Source organism: Photinus pyralis, unplaced genomic scaffold (genome assembly GCF_008802855.1).
Source record: "Photinus pyralis isolate 1611_PpyrPB1 unplaced genomic scaffold, Ppyr1.3 Ppyr1.4_LG8, whole genome shotgun sequence".
Lineage (NCBI taxonomy): Eukaryota > Metazoa > Arthropoda > Insecta > Coleoptera > Lampyridae > Photinus > Photinus pyralis.
In genome coordinates this window covers 13,521,298-13,544,987 of record NW_022170819.1, presented here as the reverse complement: position 1 = coordinate 13,544,987, position 23,690 = coordinate 13,521,298, and the positions used below count along the sequence as shown (strand labels likewise).

Below are 23,690 nucleotides of genomic sequence, written 5' to 3'. Positions count from 1 at the left end.
ATTGAACTATTCAAATTACGTTAGTGGTTGGAACAAAAAGGCGTATGACTCAAAACGTTTGACAATTACCCTTCCCCTAACTAAGTAAGATGACCTAGCTAGGACTTTCGATTCTTAACCCACGCGCCCCGTATACCAATGCCGAGCGAGCCGAAGGCAAATTCGGCCTAAACCAACCGCCGTCCCGAATTTCGGGGTTGATAAACGATTCCGGTTACAAAATGCGAAGAGCTCGGCATAGCTCGAGCGCGCCCTTCTTACGACGAAAATGGCTCGCATTTTTCGTACACCAATGCCGAGCGAGCCAAAGGCGAGTTCGGCATAGGTAGGGCTCTCCCGTAGACCCGCCCCACCCCGTTCGCGGCGGCAAACAACGGTTGCATACGGCCAAACACGCGCCACGCCTTTTCAATCATTCATCTAAACCTAATAAAAAACGGCGATCTTTGCGAAAACGTAGATTGGTAACAAAATTCTGATTATTTTCGGCCACAAATGCTTGTAATAATAAAATAAAACAACCACACTTTTTGGAAACAGGTATTTCAACACCCACATGTGAATTTTGTTGGAAAACTATATAGAAGAAGTTGCCAATGACGTAAAAAATGGCAATGTTACCATGTATGGTGCTGCCATTTCGTAATATCTTTAGGTTGAAAATCAATTATTGACCAATTATGCCCCCGTGTCTAAAACAAGTATAATTTGTGCACAACTCCTGTGCAAATAAAGCGCATTTTTTTAAACCGAAATATCTTAGTGAATGGTTGCGTTCTATTCTAAAGTAGTAGCATACTATATTTTTCGATGTTTTCTTTCTTTTTAGACGATTAATGAGTATCATCATGCGATAATCTGTTGTTGGAATAAGGAATTAAAACAATAATCTTTATTAATTATAATATTTATTCTTCTTCTAAAGAATTATTTATATTCGATTACGATAAGCGAGTCGAGGAGGAGGCTATGGTTGGTAGAAAATTAATGCCTTTCGTCGTTGAGTACCATGAAGTATAAAACCAGACCTCCCTCCCCAAACTCCTCTTTTGAGGAGTCAGAAAGTAAGGCGTTAGTTGGTAGAAAAACAGTTCCCTTTGTTGAGACCTTTAATTGGAATACCATGAAAGATAAAATTAAAGTTATAATTTGTAGCAACCAATTAATTTCGGTGAGACCTTTCATTAGATACCCTGAAGAGTAGAACGTGCGTTCAAACTTGAAACGCACGTGAAACTTCAACCGGCTTTATGGTTCAGTGGTAGAGCATTGGACCAAAGAGTATAACCACAGATTTAGAGTGATCTGTGATATAACGTAATCTTTGATTGAACTATAAATCGGTCGGGTGTTCGAACCTGGGTTGAGGTGAATTTTTCATCTGTGGCAAAGATGGGAATTACCTTAGACCAGTTTCGAGCATTCTACCGGCTACTCCGAATCAGGTTTTCCTGCAGTTTTCCTAATTCGTAAGGTAAATACCGGAGTAGTATGATGCAACAACTTAAGACCTTCTGCAGAGGTAGGTACCTCTAAAAAGCATTATGTGGTTCACTCTGTAATTGGGCACAAGCCTGTTGAGGGTCCAGAACAAGAGAGTGATAAATAAAAAAAATAAATAAAAATTATTGCAAACGATAGTTTTTCAAATTTGACTGCAGTTTCAGAAAAAAATATGTGTAAAACTTGAGAAGAAGGTGTTTTTCAACTCTCGATCGATTGACACACTCGCTAAGCTCATGTTTCAAACTTTGCACTCGAGGTGAAAAACTCCACTTTCTTCTCTAGTTGTACAACCTATTATGTTATTCTGTAGTCTAGGATCAAAGCTAAAAGCGTGCAAAGATTATGTTGATCTTGTACTATGATCTTTGTAGCGACTAATTGAAATTCAATGGTAATTATTTCTCTATATCGTTGCAATACATGTAGTATGTTGGTTGCCTAAGCAATAGTTATCAATCCTTGTGGTTTTTTGCTTTATGTATTTGAGTTTTATCTTTATCGTACTTAGGAAATGGGGAGCGTACTTAACAAAACAGTATCAACTAATACAAAAACAATGGATGGCGGTCATTAAAAAAAACCACATTTACACCATGCTCTTTTGATATTAAACTTATTTCACTTTCACTAAAATCTGAGACTAATAAAAAACAAAAAGCGAAGGTATTGCTGTGTGCAAGCGGCTTTTGATTTTTCCACACATGAAGTAACTTTACCAAAGATCGCGTAATTAATTTGAATTAGTAGGTACGTGAATGCATAATTTGTGTACAAGATAAAACAAGACAGTAGGCACTGACCAAAGTTCACAATACAATTAAAAAAAGATCGGGCTATCAAGTAGGTATAAAGTGGTGGGCGAGCTCAAGCTGCCTTCAAACTTTTTATACACTCGTCGGTTATAGTTTTCTCATTTTAGTGCGAAGGAATTGCTACAAGCCGTCGCACTTTTTTGTACGTGGCGAAAGAACGTGGGCCTAATAACCTAGTCTGTTGAGTTGCAGTCGTTATCAATTACTCCATACTGTTAATTTCAATTTTTTTAAAATGCTGGCTCGAATTTTTTATGCGGCTACAACATTTTATTATTTTTTCGTTTTATGGTACGACCAAATGTTCGTAGATTTGAGCATTACGCAAAAATCGAAAGGGCCAGAAGTTTTCAAGGGACGACTGAAATTTTTGACTATCTGGAATATGGTAAGAAAAAATTTGGCAAAGCCTTTTTTAGTTGCAATAGCAAGACTGGGTGGTTACAGATTTAAAATATAGATGGCGCCGTTCCGAATTTTTAAATGTCGATTATTATTGATAACCTATAAAAAGTTATCACCTACAATAATGATTGTCGCAAAAGGCCAAAGTAATCCAAAAATCAACGGCGATTGAATTCATAAAAATGTCGTTCGTCGCCGCTTTACATTTAATGCAAGCTGCACACTTCTGGTTCGCTTGTTACTACGACTGGAACTACGTTAACGTCCCCGTCGAGGTTTACTCAGTGGGACTTACTCTTGCAACTGGAAAACTCAAATTCCTCACCTTTTGGAATGCTGTCTGTTTTTATATAAATTGACATCGGCAACTTTACTAACTCGATATTTTTACAGTTACTCCAAGCGGCATTTTTCACAATTTGTCTACTCAACAACTTCATTGGAACAAGCGAAATTAATCCCAAATCGAAACCCTTCATACGCAGAATTCGTGATACTGTAAGTAGGATCTGTTACGTAACGCATCTAACTGACTTTTCCAGGTTTTGGCCACACTAGCCTTGCCACTGTCGTTATTCGTCGGTCTATCGTTTTGGTCCATTTATGCGATCGACAGAGAACTTATATTTCCGAAGGCTTTAGACCCATTCTTTCCCGTGTGGTTGAATCATGCGATGCACACTAACATAATGATCTTCGTTTTGATTCAAACGTACATGTCGTATCACGAGTATCCCTCACGAAAGGTGGGAGTCTCTCTATTTATGGCCTTTATGGCCATTTATTTAGTGTGGATACACATCATTCACGCCCAGTCAGGTGTGTGGGTGTACCCGATATTGGAAGTTTTAAATTTCCCACTACGTCTAGTATTCTTTGGAGTAGCAGTGTGTGTCGGAATTTTCCTGTACATACTCGGAGAGAAACTGAATAAGATGCTATGGAGAAACATAGTTGAGAAAAATAAACGAAAGAAGCGCAACTAGTATAGATAACGTCAGCATTTCCACACCTTTTTTTTTTGAGAATAGGATTAGTGCAAACATCAGATCTTTACAACCTGTGCCTCATCTTACGGCAATAATTGATGTAATTTGTAATTATGCTAAGCTTTGACACGATTCAATGTTTGATCACTTAGAAGTAAAATGTACTGCTGGCAGTTTGCAGAGTGCTGCATTATACTTGTTGCATTGTTCGCAGTTTACCAATTTTTCTAGAATAAATACTTTTAAAAAACTGTTGAGTTTGATTGCATATTCCAACTTGCGCATTCTGAATGTATTAGAATTAACCAATAGTCAGAAATTTCTAATTTAAGGGGAAAAATCACACAGAAATTACATGTTTAATTCACGATTCTATCTATAGCGCGTTCGCACCTCCAGATTCAGTATGGGGTCTTATGGACTAATTGCCTTTCTTACTAGTTTGCGTCATTTTTCGATTAATACTATCCTTGTTTCTAAGCGCATTGATGTCAGATTGACATATGATTAAATGGAAGTATTGAAACAAAACATAATCTCCTTGTGCTGTCATTGTCACGTTTGGCAAACATGTACTGTATGTCCATAAGCAAAGAATACTTAATAAAATTACTCTTTGCCATAAGCACCATACTGAATTTGGAGGTGCGAACGCGCTATAGATTTTGAAACATGAGGGTGTAACCATTGAATTTCTTAAGAATTCAATTTATTATAAATTCAATGGTGTAACCAATATGAATCAGAATTAAGTGGCCGCAAAATAAGCTACAGACAGTAACAAATACTTGTGTCTTTTTTTCCTTCCAATCCAAAACAAACCATAAGTATTATCAAATGCTCTTGGAATATCTGTGGAATTTTTGACCACTGCTATACTTTTAAAATTCCTTGGAACTTTTTAAAGGCTTAGACACTCTTCTTAAAATATTAAAGCATTGATGACGCTCTGGCGGATTTTGGAGACTCATTGAGACATGGATTCTTAATAGTTATTTAACCAATAACAATTGAGATTGGAAGTTTAATTAATCAGTATCGCCAATTAACGCACGAGATGGTTACAATATTTTTCCGTCAATTGTATTTTAGTCTGTGGTAAAATACCCCTATGGTTAGGCAACACACATCACATTGAAAGAATGGCCGTATGGGAAAAAAATCATATACACAGTGTCCCAGATCTGGTGGGATTGCATGGGTAACTTTCTTATTATTAAAGATAGAGAATTGGTTAAATGGACAATGTTTTGCAGTTTTAGATGCTTATTTAAAATTTCCTTGTGGAAATTCAAAAAGTCGAATAGGTTCGACGTAAATTAAAAAAAAAACTAAAATTGGTCATTTCCTTTAACGTCTTATATCATCGAAAGTATAAGAGATATAAAAAAAAGTTTTATATAAAAGCTACTGTCTTTGATACTCTTCATTTAAAATTAATGTTAAAAAAATTCAAGATGGCTACTTTTGAGGACTAACTTTCTAAAGTTAAATAGGCGCCATATTGGATTTTTAGATTATTTGATAGATTTTTTAATTCTCTTCAACGGAGCTATCATAGCATAAGATTGAAAATAAGATACCTACCAGTTATATCAACGGTTTTTATATTTTAATCAAGTAGGCTATGATGAATTTAAAAAAAAACCAAACAAAATCTATTCGAGGCAACAAAACGATGAAAGTAATTACATCAGTGATGTTTAAAATATGAGGGGCGCACTCATGGGAGGGGGGTTTGGGCGTTACAACTCCCTCCAAAATTTTATATAAGTAGGCGTAGAAAAATTTTGACTTTTATGACGTCACTTATTGACTATCATATTATCCATCCTTACATACCTACAAAATGCTGGTATAACTACAAACTATCTCCTTGAAAAAATGCCATGCCATTATCCAGTTAAACACATTTCAAGACACTTCGATTTACTTTACACAATGTATTACCATTGATGCATTGTCCTGTCCCAGGCACATTTTGTAGGTGTTTTATCCGCAAGAATATCAAAACAGTTTTACCAGTTGGAGTAGGTAGGTATATGGACAGAATATGAATCTTATTTTTCTGCGGAGTGTTCAAATCGACATAATGAACACATACTCGTCACAGGAAAACCGAGATGAGTTTCACGCGGAAATCCTTTAAGATTTTGATTTAATGTATTATATAGCATAATGGGAAGTCATGTAATTGGACCGGTAATCTTCGATGGAACTTTTACTGCTCACCATTATTAACAAATTCTCCTTCCTTAAAGGATTTTCTCGACCTAGACAACGTATGTTTCGCAGAAATAAAACTTTTTTTATATCTCTTATACTTTCAATGATATAAGACATTAAAGGAAATGACCAAATTTAGTTTTTTTTGAATTTACGTCGAACTTATTCGACATTTTGAATTTCCGCAAGGAAATTTTAAATAAGCCTCTAAAACTGCTAAACATTGCCCATTTAATTCACCAATTGTCTATTTTTAATAATAAGAAAGTTACCCCCATGCAATCCCACCCGATCTGGGACACACTGTATATAAGAAAAAAATACGAAACGAGCTGTGTATATGTTACAGGCAATCTGCAACTACAACACTACAACAACCAGGAAATCTGCGCAGATACGGAGGAACAGGGATTTTTGCAATGAAGCTGGACAAAAAGTCTGTAACAGTATTCGATAGGGAATCCGAGCTGGGTTTGAGCAAAGAACGTATCCTATGTGTATTATATGCCCTTTGGTTTGATTAAAGGCGGGTCCAGCATTTATTTTGTTTGTTCATTGTTCTGGTTTGAAAAATGAAAAGAGTATTTACATGTAGTAATCATTTTATTCTTTCTTGTACCTAATAACTATCAATCTTTGAATTTCATGTCACAACTTGTTATTATTTACATTTTGCATAAAATGACGATATTTGTTTGTTGAACCACTGTGTGCTCTAAGGTTAAGTACCGTTACTGAATGATATCCGTTTGTTATACTGTACAGGTGATTATGCATTTATATTGTTTTATTAAGTATTTATTTATGTATTCACGTGGAAGTAGATTAAGAGTGTGATGTTGACCTGTATTTTTGACTAACCGTTTAAATCCATGGGGACCATGGGGCAAATACGTCATACAGTTCTGATTCTTCGCTTCGGTCGGTGCGTAAGCGATACTCTAACTTTTCTTCTGATTAGTATGTGGTTCTGTTTGTGATACCTACCTAATTGACTTTAATAGGTATACTGCTTGTGTTGTCACCTGTACTTCTTCGTGTTAAATTTATGACAGACAATGCCGGAGCTATGTCATTTTGGTTTTTTTTATGTACCTACATGCAATTTACCATTTACGAGTTGTTTGTATAAATATACCTACTTTAAATTATTTCTCTTATTTTCAGTTTGGGTTTGCTTTGCGGAACTAAGCCTCGTTCATTATAAATTTCATTCTTTTATCTCTTTCTTTTGACGCACAAAACTGTTAGCTCGTATGAACTCGTCTGTGAAGCATGTGTTATTGTTTTTCTGTCTATTTTTAACGCATTTTTGAAAAAAAATGCGCTATTATATTCGTTATAGCTGGCTGTCTGGCTGTCCGAGATCTCAGTAATTACAATAGCTAAAGACTTTGCTAAAAAATAGCGATCTGTATTACCAAAAATGCGCTGTAATCATGCATATACTCATTTACAACAAGTTGGTGTATTATAATGGTTATTTTAAAAGCGAAAACGGTGCCCTTATAATATAGACAACATCGTTTAGCTTATATACTTGTTCAATCATAGTTCTAGCTTGTGCTGCAGTTTATTTTTGGTTTCATTTTTCAAAAAAATTATCTGTACGTGAACTTTGGGTAATTGGTACTTCCTAGCACCTGTCGATCTACGGTTTGTGCATGAACTAAGAGTAAGCCCAATTCTCCAGTAAAACAAATATAAAGTTGGAAAAATCAATAGATAAATGCCTGGCACTTATTACTTAAGTGCACACTTAAGTTGCACACGCGCTGCGCGAATTACTCACCGATTTGCGTTTGTCTCAACAATCGTGCCGATTTGGTGAAGGTAAAGGTGAGCAGAAACCCGAAGAGAAAGTGGGTGTTTGCGAAGGTAGTTCGTAACTAACCGATGCCAATGAGTCATACAGGTAATAAAATATTTCAAAACACTTCGGCACTTAGAGAACGAGTGCCTGCTGTTAAGTACGTGTGTAATTAATTAAAACATTTCGTAACGAGTGCAAAGTTAAAATTGCGTTTTGTATTACGCAGCCGTGCGAGCTAATATATTTTATGGTCCCTCGATGATGTCCTTGGGTTAACAAAATTGTATATTCATTATTGCATACGTGCAGCTGTATGTGAAAACGACGCCTTGTATATTTGCCTTTTTTGGTGAGTTATTCCAGTCTGATCTTTACATAATAATTAAGCAATGGTAGACCCCTAACAGTAAAATAAAAGTTTACCGGAAGTGAATCACTACCGCTAAATATGGTATTGTCCGCCTTCACTTTTACGATTAGTCAATCTTAATTGCCAATGGTTTAGATTAACGATATTTAAAAACGGTAACATTTCATAATTAGGGATGCGGTCGTGCAATTTTTTTCAATTAGCGGGTTTTCTCTAGATGGCAGCACCGCATAGTAATAAACAAAGTTGATTGTAAATTGAATAATTGTGGGTATTTGTTTAGTTTTATTTGAGACTAAAGACTCACTTTTCTCCCTGAGGGATTGCAAGAGACCTAAAGTATATGATAGGAGAGACAGCTGCTTCAGCGAATTTTGAATAATTATTTCTGCACAGTTATTATTGTACAAGAATCTAATTAAACTGATAGTTTATTGTAGCAATAATAAGATTACTTACTATCTTGATCCTACAATTTCTACAAAGTTTATCTCAAATTTGTACTAGAGGTTATTCACACTGGGAATACGTGTGTATGGTTGATTGTGCAAATCGTAGAAATCGCTTGGAAATTCTCCGAAATCTTCGAAAATCCAGTTGAAACGCAGTGCGGATGCAAGGCACCATCCAAACAGCAAACATATGCAATAAATCAAAAAATAAAGGCGATTCTTTCATAATTATTGTAATTAAAGAGAAAAAAATATTATATACTTACAGCAGGATGTCCAACGACGAGCTGCGTCGATATATATACGGGGCGGAAAAAAGGAAGAATACCTATATAAACTAAGGACAAAAATGTTCCGTGAGAACCACGCTCCAAAATTTTCAGAATGTGCGTTTTTTTAAAATTTTATTTTCTTCAACCATTTTTATTTTATTTATTTCTGCCCACCTAGGTTTACCTAACTTATCGTTTGCCAATTATTTTTCGGAAATTGCACAAGATAACAAAGCCCTAAATGTGCGGGAGATAAGATAAATGTAAAAAATTCGTAATAATACATCCAAAATTACTGAAAATCGGAGAGTCACTCAAAAGGTGTCTTATCTCGAATTGAAAATCGATTTTAAAGTGGTGGCGATTCTAAATTAAGCTTTTGCCGAGCGAACTTGAAGTTTGAATTAAAAACTTATAGTTTGCACCCAAGTTAATTTGATTAATTATTTAATCAAATAAGCAATGTAAGTTTCAGATTTGATATGTAATTGTCACCTATAAATTTATCAATAATTTGATCCCCTCGCCTTTTTTTTATATAAACAAATTATTTTGTTGTTATTCATAACACGAATGATAAGGTAGCGAAATGTGTTACGAGTTTCCCTGAAAATACTGAAAGAAATGAAACCATTCCGTAACTCGTAATTTCTACCCACAACCAGTTACTGCTAATTGATTTATTTAATGAAAAATCCGAAAATAACGGTTTAAATGCGTGGGAAAGAATGATTGTTCGTTTTAAAAAAAGTATCGGCAAATGTTTGTGGGTACAAATTAGTCCTAAATTTAAAACACTCATTTCTCGAATTTTAATTTGATTGGACGTTTTTTATAAGAAAACCCAAAAATAGCATTTTGCAATTAAAATAAAAAGTCAGACTTCATCACTTCGTCAATTTGAAACACAAGTTTTTCAAATTTTGTAGGGGGTTCATTTCATTTGATTTGGCGTTCTTTATTGGGAAGTTCGAAAACTTCAACACGAGTTTCAAAGGAAAAATCATCAAAAACTGGAAAACAATTTTGAAGAAGGTTCGCTTGATTTGGCGTTTTTTTTTTATTAGAAAGTCACAAAATTGTATGCTCTTTAAGTATACTAAAATTTACATTAAATGCATAATAAATTAAAAGCGGGACGGCAATTTAGCTGGGAATTTTTACTTTAAAACCTTTGCCAGACTTTAATTAATTAAGATAATTATCTAATTAAACGCAACGACGAAATATAGGTATATTACTTAGGCGTATTTTATTAACGATCCTCGAGATCGTTTATAATTTTGTATTGCTGTCTGCCTGTCCGTCCGTCCGTCTGTCTGCCCGGTCGTCTGTCTGTCTGTCTGTCTGTCTGGTTGTCCGTCCGTCTGTCTGTTTGTCTGTCTGTCTGTCCGTGTGCACGATAACTTTGTGTAGAAACATCCGATCACTTTGAAAACACATGTTCTTCAGGATATAAGAAAGGTCGTTATTGTTTTTCGGCTACGTAGACTAACGGGCCAAAAGTTACAGCCCAAAAACCGTCCAAACCTCTAAAAAAGGGTTTCTTTTATAATTCTTGATACAAAGAACATATGAATGTCCGGTTTTCTGTGTTAGTAAATATTCCTTAAACCTCAGGTGACTATGCAGATGAAAAAAAAATTGCGCGAGTAGTCCTGAAGCCGAGTTATCGCAGAGCCGAGTCGTCCGGTCTCACTTCTGCGGTTTTGAACTACTTTCAGGGAAATTGTCCTAGAGGCTAGAGGCCTGGAATTTGTTGCAAAAGGTAGCTTATACCTCGAAGGTGTGTCAGACGGCCATAACATTTTGTTTTCTAAAAGAGGGGCCCTCCTAAGATTTATTTCCTGAGATGCTGACCTTTGAACCTTTGAAAATGAGGGGGGGGGGGCGCACGTTCTACCCTTCATGGCATTCTAATCAAAAGTCTCATCGAAAGGAATTGCTTTCTACAAATTATAACTTTCCTTGTGCGACTCTTTTGATTTTATCTTTCATGGTATTCTAACTGTTTTCTACCAACTATCGCCTTTTTTATCCCTTATCAAAATAGAGGGTTCGGGGGGGGGGGGCTGGTTTTATTCTCCACGGCACTCTAATGAAAGGTCTCAATGAATGGAATTGATTTCTACCAGCTTCCGCCTCGGCCCCTTATCGATGAACGGTCATAATTCTTATATTGTTGAAGGAGGCTACGCACAAAGAGCGATTGGGGCGTCTGCGTCTGGAAAAAATATATCCATTGGTGATGTCAAAAGCGAATATCTGGAAAACGGTTTCACGGAGAGTAGTCACAGAGGCAAAATGAGTCGTCTGGATGAGACGAGAGATGAAAACGCATTATCGGAAGAGGGTACTCATCAGGGCAAGTGGAACGCCTGGACAAAATGCGTTTATGTGACAATATCAAAACTTTTAGTGCAAAAATCTGCAGAACGGAGTGTCGGGGGAGGTACTCTCAAAGGCGTGTAAAGATGTTCTAGACACGAGACACATCTACTGGCGACTTCATTGTGAATATCTTCATAATCTTGGGGGAACTTCTGTAAGATGTTGATTTTATATGGCACTTTGTGCGCCAAAATATTTCAAATCGGCTCGGCGTCACAAAAGTGACTACCTATGAAACAATTAATCAAAATGGGCGCGAAATAGGCACTTGCCGGTCTAATTATATCCACTTCGGAGAGCGCCTCTTCCATATTATATGTTACGGTTTTCATTCAGACATTATGAAACGCTATGAAGACGTCGTTTTTCCAAAAATATACGTTCTTGGTCTTTTAAAAAAATAATGTGAGAAGTAAAAATGTGATGAGATAGCAAACTGTGCATACTTGGAAGTTTGCCATGAGACGCGCGACAGATAAACTAGATATCTTATCTGTGCTATGATTGATTTATCTTAAAAAAAATACAAATAGTAGTAGCTCAACCGCACTATTTTTACGTGTCGTGTAGGTATCAACTTATACACGTTTTCTTTTGTACAAATTGTGGTTTAAACGCACGCAATTACGGCGCAAAAAAGCAACCATAAGTGCCTCCAATTTATGTCAAGATCACCGCTCACATTAATTTTAAATACCCACATCTAGCAGGTTTTAATCTGAATTTAGAATCGAAGTAAATAAGTCTGGGGGGAAACCGGAACCTACTTACCTTTCGCTAAGGTAGAACCAGTTCACTTACCCTCATATGACTAATTCTGATCGTGTTTTACAGGCGAAGCCAAAATATGGCCGAATACCTTCAGTACGATTGGAAAACGCACATGTTGCCAAGGGAGTTCCTCCAGGAAATCTATCCGAAACCAAAAGTCGACCAAAACACCTCCATTTCCAGCTTGAGGAATTTAGTGAATCAATCGAGCGATTTCGCGTTTAAGAATACTCAAAATCAAGATGACAGGACGCTGTTGAAGTTTTTGTACGCGCGAAAATTCGACGTTGACGAAGCCTACCAGCTCCTCCAAAATTATCACACTTATCGTAAACGGAACGAAGACCTCTTTAAGAACTTCACAATCAAATCGCACGACATACTGAAGGCACTAGAGAACGGACTTCCAGGTGTCTTAAATTCCAGGGACCGTAAGGGACGAACCGTGCTAATTATGGACACAAACAACTGGGACTGCTCGTACAATCTGCTCAGTATCTATCGATCGCTACTGTTCACTTTGGAATATTTAATCAACGATATCACCAATCAGGCTAATGGGTTTGTGGTGGTCGTCGATTGGACCGAGTTTTCTTTTCGACAGAGCACCAATTTAAAGCCGGGCGTTCTCAAACTGATGATTGAAGGTTTGCAGGATTGCTTTCCGGCACGATTCAAGGGCATCCACTTTATCGGACAGCCCTGGTTTGTTAACGCCGCTTTGACGTTGATTAAGCCTTTTCTAAAGGACAAAATGAAGGAGCGCATCTACGTGCATGGAAATAATCTCAGTACTCTGCATGATTATCTTCCCAAAGATATACTTCCTGCGGAAATGGGGGGAGAGTTACCTAGTTATAATCCACATATGTGGCTAAAGAATGTGATCGTTAGTGAATCTCAGTAAGTGTTTGTGTTTTGTCTCGTTACCCTTTGGTGTGGGTTGGTAGGAGGCGAGATCGTCTAGATTACTGTTTAATGCTGAACAAACTTACCGAATTTTTTTCAGTAGGAATACCTAGACTTTATTTATTAGTAATTTATGCAATTTGTGTTTTTGTTACTGTATTATATAATTTCGGTGGATCACCATAATCTTTAAGGGCTTCTTTAGTCTTTGACAATCACATTAGTATTATAGAGCGTGCAGATTTTTTTCTTTGCACCAATAAGTGATTAAAATGACTTCATATATTTAATAAAAGTAATCACCTACAATTGACTTGTCTCGTTAACTATAACAATGGAATTACATCAGTGACCTAGTTAAATGTAATCATCCATCATTCTCTTTGTGTTTCAAATCCGTGAATCATTTCTGGATGGTACTGACTTTTTAGTTTCATACATAACGCTTTTTTAGATACCCAATTTCGACTTAAAAATAGTAGTGGTGCCCTCTGGTGAATAAAGCGCTTGAACTTCTGTCATTACATTTTTGTAGCTATGATCAGGAAATTTTGAAGATGAGTTCAACTTCAGGCAGTTTTTATTCTTAGGCGTCTTTCGCGTTTGAAGTTTTGACTATACACCATCAGTAAGAACTTGTCGGAGGCTACCACATTCTTTTTGTCGGTACCCACTCCCGTTCACTCGCAATTCGCATTTTGGTGGATTTCGTTAGAAACCCTTCACAAAATGGTACTCAATCTTTGGCTCGAGTTTCTATTGGTGACACGAGAGAGACTGCGATTCGAGCTATGAAAAACTGTTGGGTGCCAAAGGTCGACTACACCTCAAAAACGCGCGCCTTGCAAAAGATGGTTAATTTCGCCCCTAGAAAAAAACAAAATTCCGTTACGCTGGAGTTGCGCACGTTTAAAAGATCTTTCCAACGACAAGAATCTGAAAAATCACTACGTCACTAAACCACGCTCGGGGATGGCGCCCAGATGTCGCCGACCCCACATCATGTAGCCCCGTCCCTAAAATTGTTGAATACACGTCCCGATAGATACACGTCCACGCCTCGCCTTTCTACAAGCGATCGTCTACAGGCCCTCATTTTCGACCAACCAACAAGCCAGCCAATCGACAAAGTGAGATTAAAAGCTACCTTTTTACAGATAAATTTGCAAAAATGCGTTAAAAACAGCAACAGAAATGTGTTTACAATATCCACCCAAGAAAATATAGTCACCATTTATCGTTTTGAAGTGCATTGGGAAGAAAATACCATTGGTCAATTATATATAAAACATTGGGATTTCGCCTCGGGATCCCGGGACACTGCGCTGTTACCTTTCCGCCCTCTCCTCACGACGGCTTTAAACATTTCTGGACGAAATTGAAAGTAGTGAAAGGAACGTACAAGTAGGTACCTACTCGAATTCCCGAGAGTCTTTAAAAATCTGCAGATGATTTTGAGGGCTTAATAAATCGTCAGCACGATAAATCAAACCAGATAATCAAGTCATATGTAGACAGAGACATCATAACCACAAGTGGAAAACACGATAAATCAGATGAAGTACAAAACACATCCCCGGTTCAGTTTAGATAAAACAACTCGTAAACTGTGTTAGAGAACCCCTTCTCGTTTGTGCTAAGATACAAGAGCTGCAGTCCGCACGAGAAGGAAAGCAACAGATGTAGCGAAGAATCGGACTGTAGTAGGTATTTCTTTCGCGGAAATAGTTAATCCACTCATACAGAAAAACATCAGAGCAACAGCAGACTGATAACAAACATCCTCGTGAATACGTAAGTAAACACTTAATAAACAATATAAACGCATAATTACCCATCACCCGTACAGTATAACCACAGATTTAAATTAGTATATTTAAATCTGTGGTATAACATAAACAAACGGTACTCAAAACCGGCCGGCCTGTGTGGCGCAGTTCAGTTGAAGCTGGACTGTGGTGCTAGGGTCCCTGGCGTCGATTCCCGAAGATGTGCTTTGTTCACATCGACTGACCTTGATGTGAACGTGAATGTCACTGCATTCTCGAACCTACCACATCGAGCGAAAAGTTGATCGAACGCAACGACTGGTCTAGACCACTCGTTGCGTGAAAGTCATGCGCAGTTGCAGCTACAGGACGGATCTTGCAGCTGTTTTGCTATAGAGGTTATTCAGTGCCCTAACCTATAAATTCACATATTTTCTGTGAAATAAAACATGGAATTGTTCGAGGATTTTCTGGTTATTAATAGCAGTATCCATAATGCAAAAACAAAACAAAATACAAAACTGACAAATGACAGTTCAATTCTTGTCTGTGATTGGTTAGCGCATAAAGTTTGTCCACGATTCGGGAATGCAGCTAAACTTGAACTTATCCCTATCGTATACGATCATGACGTCATGGCAGCCGGTCACATCACATGCACATCACGGAGCATATCGACTAACTTCGGGAATCGATGCCCTGGTTCGAATCCGGGTTCGGGCATGGATATTTGTAAATGTATAGTGGGTTGGGTTGGTAGAGCAGCCTTGGCTGAAACCCCGCCCACTCAAAAATAAAGGCTAAATAAATAAATAAATAAATAAATAAATAAAAATAAATAAAAACAAGAGCATGGAGATGGAGTACGCCTTGCTTCAATAACAAATATTTTATGCAAAGTGTAGGTAAATAATAACCATTGAATATTAATTTTTCTTTCAACGATTATAACAAATTGTCACATTAAATTTAAACATGATAGTACAAGAAATAATAAATGCTTGAGTATATTACCTCTGTAAATAAGTACACTTATTCAAGCTTCTGGAAACAAATACATCTAGGTGGTCATGATCTAAAATTTCCGCAAATGAACAGAAGCATATGCTCTACCAAATCAAGAAGCGACAACTATGGCAGACATTCTAGTAAAAGAACCTTTTAGCAGATTCTGAGTACCCGGTACCCCCAAAACTACACACTGGCGATTGAGATTATACATGATGGGGAACGGTTCTGCAGTGTAGGACAGAGTTCGGCTTCTGTTATGTTTGTTTGGGAACTCCTCTTTCAAATTTGGAACCAGATGTGATGTTTCACGATGTATGGGATTGAAACTGGTACCTCGACGTTGTTTAGGCCAATGATGGTGGTTTTTCTTATTGACTCGTTGACTTGCAGTTGCTCCTTAGGTTATAGCTCGTTGTATAAAACTTACCTTTTTTTGCTTTGCCTATATAAATACGTCTTGTGTATTTAGTGGTAAATGCGGTATTGGTATATCTGAAACTTATGGTGGGTTTATACGATCATTATCATTAGTCATTTTATCATTAAGAAATAGCCAATAGAAACAAAGGTTTAATTTACTATGCGTCGCTAGCCAACGAAACCATACCTTTGTTTTTATTGGATTTTTCTTAACGATCGAGAACTATATAATAATACCAACACCAATAATTTGTGTAGATTTACGACAATAAAATTTAGGAACGTTGAGAAATCGCCAAATGCCAATTTTGAATATTTCATCAAAATCACAATCGATACGTTACCTGAATTATAACTCTCAATCAGTAAACGCTGTGACATCGTCTGCTTTATTTATGATGCAAACGTTATAGGTTACAATTTATACAATATATCGAATCTCATGTAAGTTTCCTAACTACAAAATCAATTTTAAATCTATACAGAATTTGAACAAATATTGTAATGATAAATTACATTATATTTTACCTCAAGATATAAACAATTGTTCAAAGAAACGCAAACGCAATTGAGTTTATTTAATATATATTGTTGTGTTATTTTGTTTTAGTTGTAACTTGAAAGAAATTATAGAGCGTCTGGATGTGACAATTTTGTTTAGTTCAATTAATTAACCGGGGGGGTTATTAATAATTTGAGACAAAAAATTGCGTAAATTTCATGTTATAGTTTTGGTTCAATTTCTTAGAAGTGTTCTGTTTTTATTTTATTCCTAGAATTTTTTTCGATGTAAATTTCTTTTTAAATTTTATTTGCCGTTAACGAGGTATAGCGCGAAGTAGAGATAAGGTTCTTCGCAGAATTGCCGGGCGTACGTGCCGTTTAGCAAGAAGTTGAAAAATCGACGCTTCGCGTGATTGGCGGACGGGGTGTGGAAGAAAGGAGAAGGGCTTTTGGCTTAAATAGAAAATTTTTGAAGAGAGCGGGGCTTTTTGGTCGTTACAAAGCCAACCGGCGCTTCTTCGGTTACGTTATTTTTGAATTTTGTGGAAGTTTCTTGCGTAGTGGATCCAGGTTTAGTTAGAATTTTTGTCTGCCGTTTAAGAAGAATTTTTGAGAAGTTTAAGAAGTTTGTCGTCGTCCTGTTTTTTTTTTATTTTGCGGAAACACGGAAGTTTTGAATTTGTGGGTACCCGAAGAGAGAAGACGTCGGTGTTTGAGTGTTTGGTTTGCGTGATTGTGTACGGATACCTCTTTTTATCGGAGTACGTTATTCGGACTAATTTTAAAAGTAAGTAGTAGTTAGTGGTTTGTTTTGTCTTGTTTTGTTTGTAATGTTTGAGTAATTTGTTTTTTTTTTGTGTGTGTCATTTATCTGTTTAAAATTGTAACAATTTGTAAAACAGAAATTTACGCAATTTTTTGTCTGAAATTAAACCAGTCATTGCAATCCAGGTTTTGTTTATTAGAGTCAAAGAGAGGTAATTGTCGGCGTCTCTTACTTTGTTTCAAGTTTATTAAATCTGGGGGTAAAGTTTCATATTGGAATTTAAGGGAGGTATTAGCCACCGACCTGGCGAGGTTGCTACCCCTTGTCCGGACGAAGAAAAGGGGTGGTCGGACTCATTTTACGGGCCCTGAGATTTGTGTTTTTAAGAGTTTGTGTGGGATTGAGCTAGTAAGGGTAAGTTGTGTGGGTATCTTTCAGGCTTAGGAAGTTTACACAACAAATTAATTGGCGCCCAATAGCGTGAGGCATCAGGGAAACGCGGAAGTAGGTCGTTTTTTATTGAAAGTTTAAAGTTCATTGTAGGCAGGATTTATTGTGCGACGGGTAAGATTTTATTTGGTATCCGACACGATAAGTTTAAAGGATTTTTTTTTTAACGCAATTATTTGAAGAGGTTTTTGGTTGTGACAGGTTAAGAAAGGGTTAGGTAGTAACGTTATTGCGAAGGGTAGTTGAGTAGAGACAGGGAAGTTAAACAAAAATTTTTATAAGATTTGGAAAAGAAATAAAAGTGACAGCGAGCGTAGAGACGGTTATTTGTTATATTTTTGTATAATTATAACAGCGTAAATTATTAACAAGAGAAGATTATGGATTCGAAGCCCGAGAGTGGAATTGATGTACCGACGGACGTCAGCGCAGAAATAATACCGGGGTCAGTCGACGTGCCGGAAGGAAAAGGAGAGGTCTCTACAATGGGATTAACGACAATGCAGGAAGGGTTCTTTGCTCAAATGATAACGATGATGAGTGAGATGAGGACAGAGAATAAGCAAATGAATAACCAACTGGGGGACAAATTGAGCGGTCAGATAAAAGAGATAAATAAGAAGATAGAGAACCAGAATAAAACGACAGCGGAATTAAGACAGGACGTGGTGAGAATCATGAACGAGATTAGGCAAGACATGCAGGAGAGCGTCAGAGAGGTAGAAAAGAAGACCGATGGAAATACGAGGGAGATTAGAGAATTAAGGACGGATATGGCCGAGAACATCAGCGTGCTGCACCAACATCACGAAGGGGTGAACAAGCGAGTGATGGAGGTAGAGAACCAGATTAGGATGGAGGTCAGCTACACGCAGCAGGAGTTTGAAAAAGTTGAAAAGGGATTTTGTCATATGCAAGAAGTCTGCAACAAAAATAAAAGTACGAGTGAGGAAGAATTAAAAGAACTACGGAAGGAATTGGAGAATAAGCCGAGACAGGGAGGAATACAGTACGCCAACAATTTTAAAGGGGACCTAGATCGTCTGGAACAGTTCACGGGTAAGGGAAAAGTCCACCCTATGACGTTTCTAAAAATTTTAGAGGCGACGATCCTAAACAACAGGCGAATTTTTGGGAAACTATTCACGAACGTGGACGAAATCAGCTTGATAAGAAGTGTTCTAAAGGAAGACGCGCAGATTTGGTATGACACGGTGGACGAGAAGATTGCCAACTTCGAGTCATTCAAGGAAAATTTTATAAGCCAATACTGGGGCGATTGGGAGCAAAATAAAACACGGGACCAATTAAACATGGGAAAGTATAACCGAAATAGGGGTAGCCGTGTGAAGTACCTGATGGAAAATTATTCACAATTTAAACACCTAGAAAATGGGATACAGGAATCAGTGCTGGTAAGGCGGCTGGCAAAACATTATGAAGAGGAGATTTCCCAGAAGGTCACGAAGGACGACATCACCACGTACGAAGAATTTTTAAGGATGCTCAAACGTTACGACACGGCTGACGAGGAGAAGGACGCCGCCTACGATTATAAGATCAGGGAGCAAGGACGGCAGTATGAAAAACAAGGATACGGAAACCAGTGGAGAGGAAACAGACCATACGGAGCGTATCAAGAAAGGGGTAACCGGATGGAGAATTTGAACCTAAATTACAACAATTATAACAACAATGGAAATTATAACAGGAATGCGAATAATGGGAATTTTAATAGGAATAACAACAATAGAGGGAATTTTAACCGCGAGTTTAATTATGAACAGAAATTCGAAAGGGAATATCAGAAGGACCAGAGGGAGCAGGAGAGAAGACCGGATTATGCAAGAGGAGCCCGAGAAGAGAGACGAGGGGAGGGAAATGCAGAACAGGACAGGAGACGTATTAACCAGATTTTAAAACCGACGCGGGACACCGGAGAGGAAAACAAAATAGAAGTGGTTAGAGCCGAAGTCCATCCACCACCGACGGATTTTTAAGAGGCCGCGCTATTGTCGGATACGTGTACTCGCACCCGAAAGAATTTATTCAAATTGACGACAATAGTGCGGAAGACAAATCGGACAACTTCATTACCAATTTACCAACAATAGGGGTGCTGGTGGAAGGAAAAAGGGCCAAGGCATTGATTGACACGGGGGCGGAAGTTTCTTTAATTTCAGAAGATTTCATTAAAGAAAATTTAGGAAGAGTGGAGAGTTTTACCGTACCCATTAAAGGATTAAAATTAATAACGGCAAATAAGAAAAATTTCGCCAACGTCAAAAGAAAATTTATTTTAGGGATTGAAGTAGGAGGTGAACGGCTGCAGGAAGAATTATTGGTTTTAGCGGGGATGCAGGCGGATTTAATTATCGGGATTGACATTTTAAAAATGTATGATGGAATTGTGGATATAGGAAAAGGAAATGTAAGAATAGGAAAATTAGAAGTGAAAATAGAAGACGAAAAGATCAAGAAAGACCCGGATAACGAAATGGAAATTAACGTTTGTCAGAAATGGGGGAATGAGGAGTATTGGAAAATGTCAAAATTAAATTGCCCAGAAGAGTGGTCGGAAAAGGTAACAGGAATACTGAAGGAAAATCGTGAACTTATCAATGACGAAGTGAGAATGGCGAGAGGTTACGAACACACGTTGCAAGTGGATGATAGGAAAATGGGGAAAATCCAAACGTATTCGGTGCCTTTCCATTATCGAAATGAAGTAAGAACCGTGTTAACGAAAATGACCGAAGACGGAATAATTGAGAAGGCCACAACTAACATTATCAACCCGCTTGTCATCGTGAAGAAGAAGAACGGCTCGCTTCGTTTATGTTTAGACGCGCGCGAACTTAACCGACGGACAACACCTCAGTTAGAATCGCCCCAGAAAATAGAGTCTTTATTAGGGAAAATTGGGGGGAATAAAATCTTTACGAAATTAGACTTACAAAATTCGTTTTGGCTAATTCCTTTAGAAAGAAATTCTAGAAAATTTACAGGGTTCAGTGTCGATGGTGTCACGTATCAATTTAAGGTAGTTCCATTTGGACTAGCCAGCTCGTGCGCAGCATTAGTTAGAGCAATGCAGTGCATTCTCGATAAATTCGATAAATTTTGCCTACATTATGTTGATGACATAATCATTTTTAGTGACACGTTAGAGGATCATTTTAATCACATTCAAGTAATATTGCGGGAATTGAACAGGAATGGAATGAAATTACACATAGAGAAATGCGAATTTATAAAAGACAGGGTTAAATTTTTAGGCTTTGAAATAAATAAAATTGGGATGGAAGTAGAAAATAGCCGGTTGGATGAAATTAATAATTTTCCACGACCAACAAATGTTAGGAAATTACGAGGGTTTCTGGGGATGTTAAATTATTATAGGAAATTTGTACCAAGGTATTCAGAAATTTCATTACCGTTAGTCGGGTTATTACATAAAGGGGTAAAATTTAAATGGGATGAAGGGAAAGAAGAAGCATTTAAAAAAAAAGTTGAGGGTGGCTGATGGCCCAAAGCAGATTAGTGCCAAGTTATTGTTACCGTATGAGGGGCCCTATGTGATTAACAGACGTTTTGGAGATAGTTATGAGTTAAGAGTAAGGGATTCTGAGAAAATAAGGGGTAAATTTCATGTAGACATGCTTTTTCGTTATGATGATGACTCAGAGGAAGGGGTTGAGTAATCGTTAGTAGAAGCTTAGCTTCGTAAATGTTTGGCGTTTGCTAGAATGGTGTTAGATTTTGAGTTTGGGTTTAAAGTTTTAGTTAGGGACGATAGGGATCTCAGGCCGGAGGTGGGGGGCGGCGCCTTTTTGAATCTGGACAGGGCGGCTCGCGTGTTAGGGTCGGTTGGTTAAATTGCCCATAAAAACCCGGTAATTCCAAAGTTTTTTTTATTTGTAGTCAGGGGAGGATTGTAATTTTGTGTTTTTGTGTTCAATTTAAAGGGGGAAAAATGTTGTGTTATTTTGTTTTAGTTGTAACTTGAAAGAAATTATAGAGCGTCTGGATGTGACAATTTTGTTTAGTTCAATTAATTAACCGGGGGGGTTATTAATAATTTGAGACACAGGATTGCGTAAATTTCATGTTATAGTTTTGGTTCAATTTCTTAGAAGTGTTCTGTTTTTATTTTATTCCTAGAATTTTTTTCGATGTAAATTTCTTTTTAAATTTTATTTGCCGTTAACGAGGTATAGCGCGAAGTAGAGATAAGGTTGTCTTCGCAGAATTGCCGGGCGTACGTGCCGTTTAGCAAGAAGTTGAAAAATCGACGCTTCGCGTGATTGGCGGGCGGGATGTTGAAGAAAGGAGAAGGGCTTTTGGCTTAAATAGAAAATTTTTGAAGAGAGCGGGGCTTTTTAGTCGTTACAAAGCCAACCGGCGCTTCTTCGGTTACGTGATTTTTGAATTTTGTGGAAGTTTCTTGCGTAGTGGATCCAGGTTTAATTAGAATTTTTGTCTGCCGTTTAAGAAGAATTTTTGAAAAGTTTAAGAAGTTTGTCGTCGTCCTGTTTTTTTTTTATTTTGCGGAAACACGGAAGTTTTGAATTTGTGGGTACCCGAAGAGAGAAGACGTCGGTGTTTGAGTGTTTGGTTTGCGTGATTGTGTACGGATACCTCTTTTTATCGGAGTACGTTATTCGGACTAATTTTAAAAGTAAGTAGTAGTTAGTGGTTTGTTTTGTCTTGTTTTTTTTGTAATGTTTGAGTAATTTGTTTTTTTTTGTGTGTGTCATTTATCTGTTTAAAATTGTAACATTTTGTAAAACAGAAATTTACGCAATTTTTTGTTTGAAATTAAACCAGTCATTGCAATCCAGGTTTTGTTTATTAGAGTCAAAGAGAGGTAATTGTCGGCGTCTCTTACTTTGTTTCAAGTTTATTAAATCTGGGGGTAAAGTTTCATATTGGAATTTAAGGGAGGTATTAGCCACCGACCTGGCGAGGTTGCTACCCCTTGTCCGGACGAAGAAAAGGGGTGGTCGGACTCATTTTACGGGCCCTGAGATTTGTGTTTTTAAGAGTTTGTGTGGGATTGAGCTAGTAAGGGTAAGTTGTGTGGGTATCTTTCAGGCTTAGGAAGTTTACACAACAATATATTTTAGGGGACTTCATTGTATTAGTCCGGGAGGTAGCGTCTCATCTTTGGTTTCTTTGTAGCATTCAATAATCGTCTCGCTATTGCGTGCATGAGGTGCGGAAGTTTCAATTTTGCCAGCCCAGTTTATTGGGATTTATCCTCGTTCAATTGATATCAATAAAGCTCGAAAAATATATTTTGAGACCCGCCCATAGTTTGGGGATCTAAATCATCAATTTATACACGCCGCCTTTATTTCCAAAAATTTTAAACAATCTTACTGTTTGTCTTATTTTCTCCTTAGCTTCTTCGACCACCAGAGGGCTATTTTCTAATTTTTTGGCACGGCTCCCTAACAGGGAAATAAAAGTTAGTAGCGCCTGAAAAATAATCTCACACAAACATACCTAGTCTCTCCGTGAGCAGCCGCAGCCGTGGTTAGGGCTATTAGTTTCCTTTTTTTGGTTTGTTTTGTCTCTTTTGATTTATTTTATGTCCTTAACAAATCATAAAATACAATGTTTCAATTTATGTATAATATTATTATAAAGCATGTGATACCATTTTACTCATGTACCTATTCTCTTTCAATCATATTTTTCTCCAATAATATGACATCAGCATGCATGGAAATGAGCACCTTGTGATGAAACCGAATTAGCCCGCTAAAATTCGATTTAAATATTCCCGAAATCGAGCCTGGCGCGACGAAAAAGGTCAAGATTGCGCTTTGTTTGGTTTTCGTGGAAC

The 23,690-nt window shown here is 37.3% G+C and overlaps 3 protein-coding genes across 7 annotated transcripts; all 3 read left to right on the top strand.

Annotated features, from left to right (window-relative positions):
• The first annotated feature begins 2,188 nt into the window (after positions 1–2,188).
• Positions 2,189–3,962, top strand: LOC116179752 (androgen-dependent TFPI-regulating protein-like). 3 transcript variants are annotated; one of them, XM_031499576.1, is made up of 5 exons: positions 2,189–2,346; positions 2,426–2,706; positions 2,766–3,061; positions 3,117–3,221; positions 3,266–3,962. In XM_031499576.1, the coding sequence occupies exons 3-5, from the start codon at positions 2,906–2,908 to the stop codon at positions 3,707–3,709; spliced, it is 705 nt and encodes a 234-aa protein (XP_031355436.1). In that variant the 5' UTR covers positions 2,189–2,346; positions 2,426–2,706; positions 2,766–2,905; the 3' UTR covers positions 3,710–3,962. The 3 variants fall into 3 exon arrangements, with proteins under 3 accessions (XP_031355436.1, XP_031355437.1, XP_031355438.1); XM_031499577.1 differs by lacking the exon at positions 2,766–3,061; XM_031499578.1 differs by lacking the exons at positions 2,189–2,346; positions 2,766–3,061 and having other exon boundaries at positions 2,412–2,706.
• Positions 3,963–7,700: 3,738 nt separating this feature from the next.
• On the top strand, positions 7,701–13,192 carry LOC116179751 (clavesin-1-like). 3 transcript variants are annotated; one of them, XM_031499574.1, is made up of 2 exons: positions 7,701–7,853; positions 12,071–13,192. In XM_031499574.1, the coding sequence occupies exon 2, from the start codon at positions 12,084–12,086 to the stop codon at positions 12,912–12,914; it is 831 nt and encodes a 276-aa protein (XP_031355434.1). In that variant the 5' UTR covers positions 7,701–7,853; positions 12,071–12,083; the 3' UTR covers positions 12,915–13,192. The 3 variants fall into 3 exon arrangements, with proteins under 3 accessions (XP_031355434.1, XP_031355433.1, XP_031355435.1); XM_031499573.1 differs by lacking the exon at positions 7,701–7,853 and adding an exon at positions 7,867–8,100; XM_031499575.1 differs by lacking the exon at positions 7,701–7,853 and adding an exon at positions 11,867–12,018.
• Positions 13,193–20,231: 7,039 nt separating this feature from the next.
• LOC116178456 lies at positions 20,232–21,714 on the top strand. The gene is made up of 2 exons (XM_031497948.1): positions 20,232–20,716; positions 21,585–21,714. The coding sequence occupies exons 1-2, from the start codon at positions 20,232–20,234 to the stop codon at positions 21,712–21,714; spliced, it is 615 nt and encodes a 204-aa protein (XP_031353808.1).
• Positions 21,715–23,690: the final 1,976 nt, after the last annotated feature.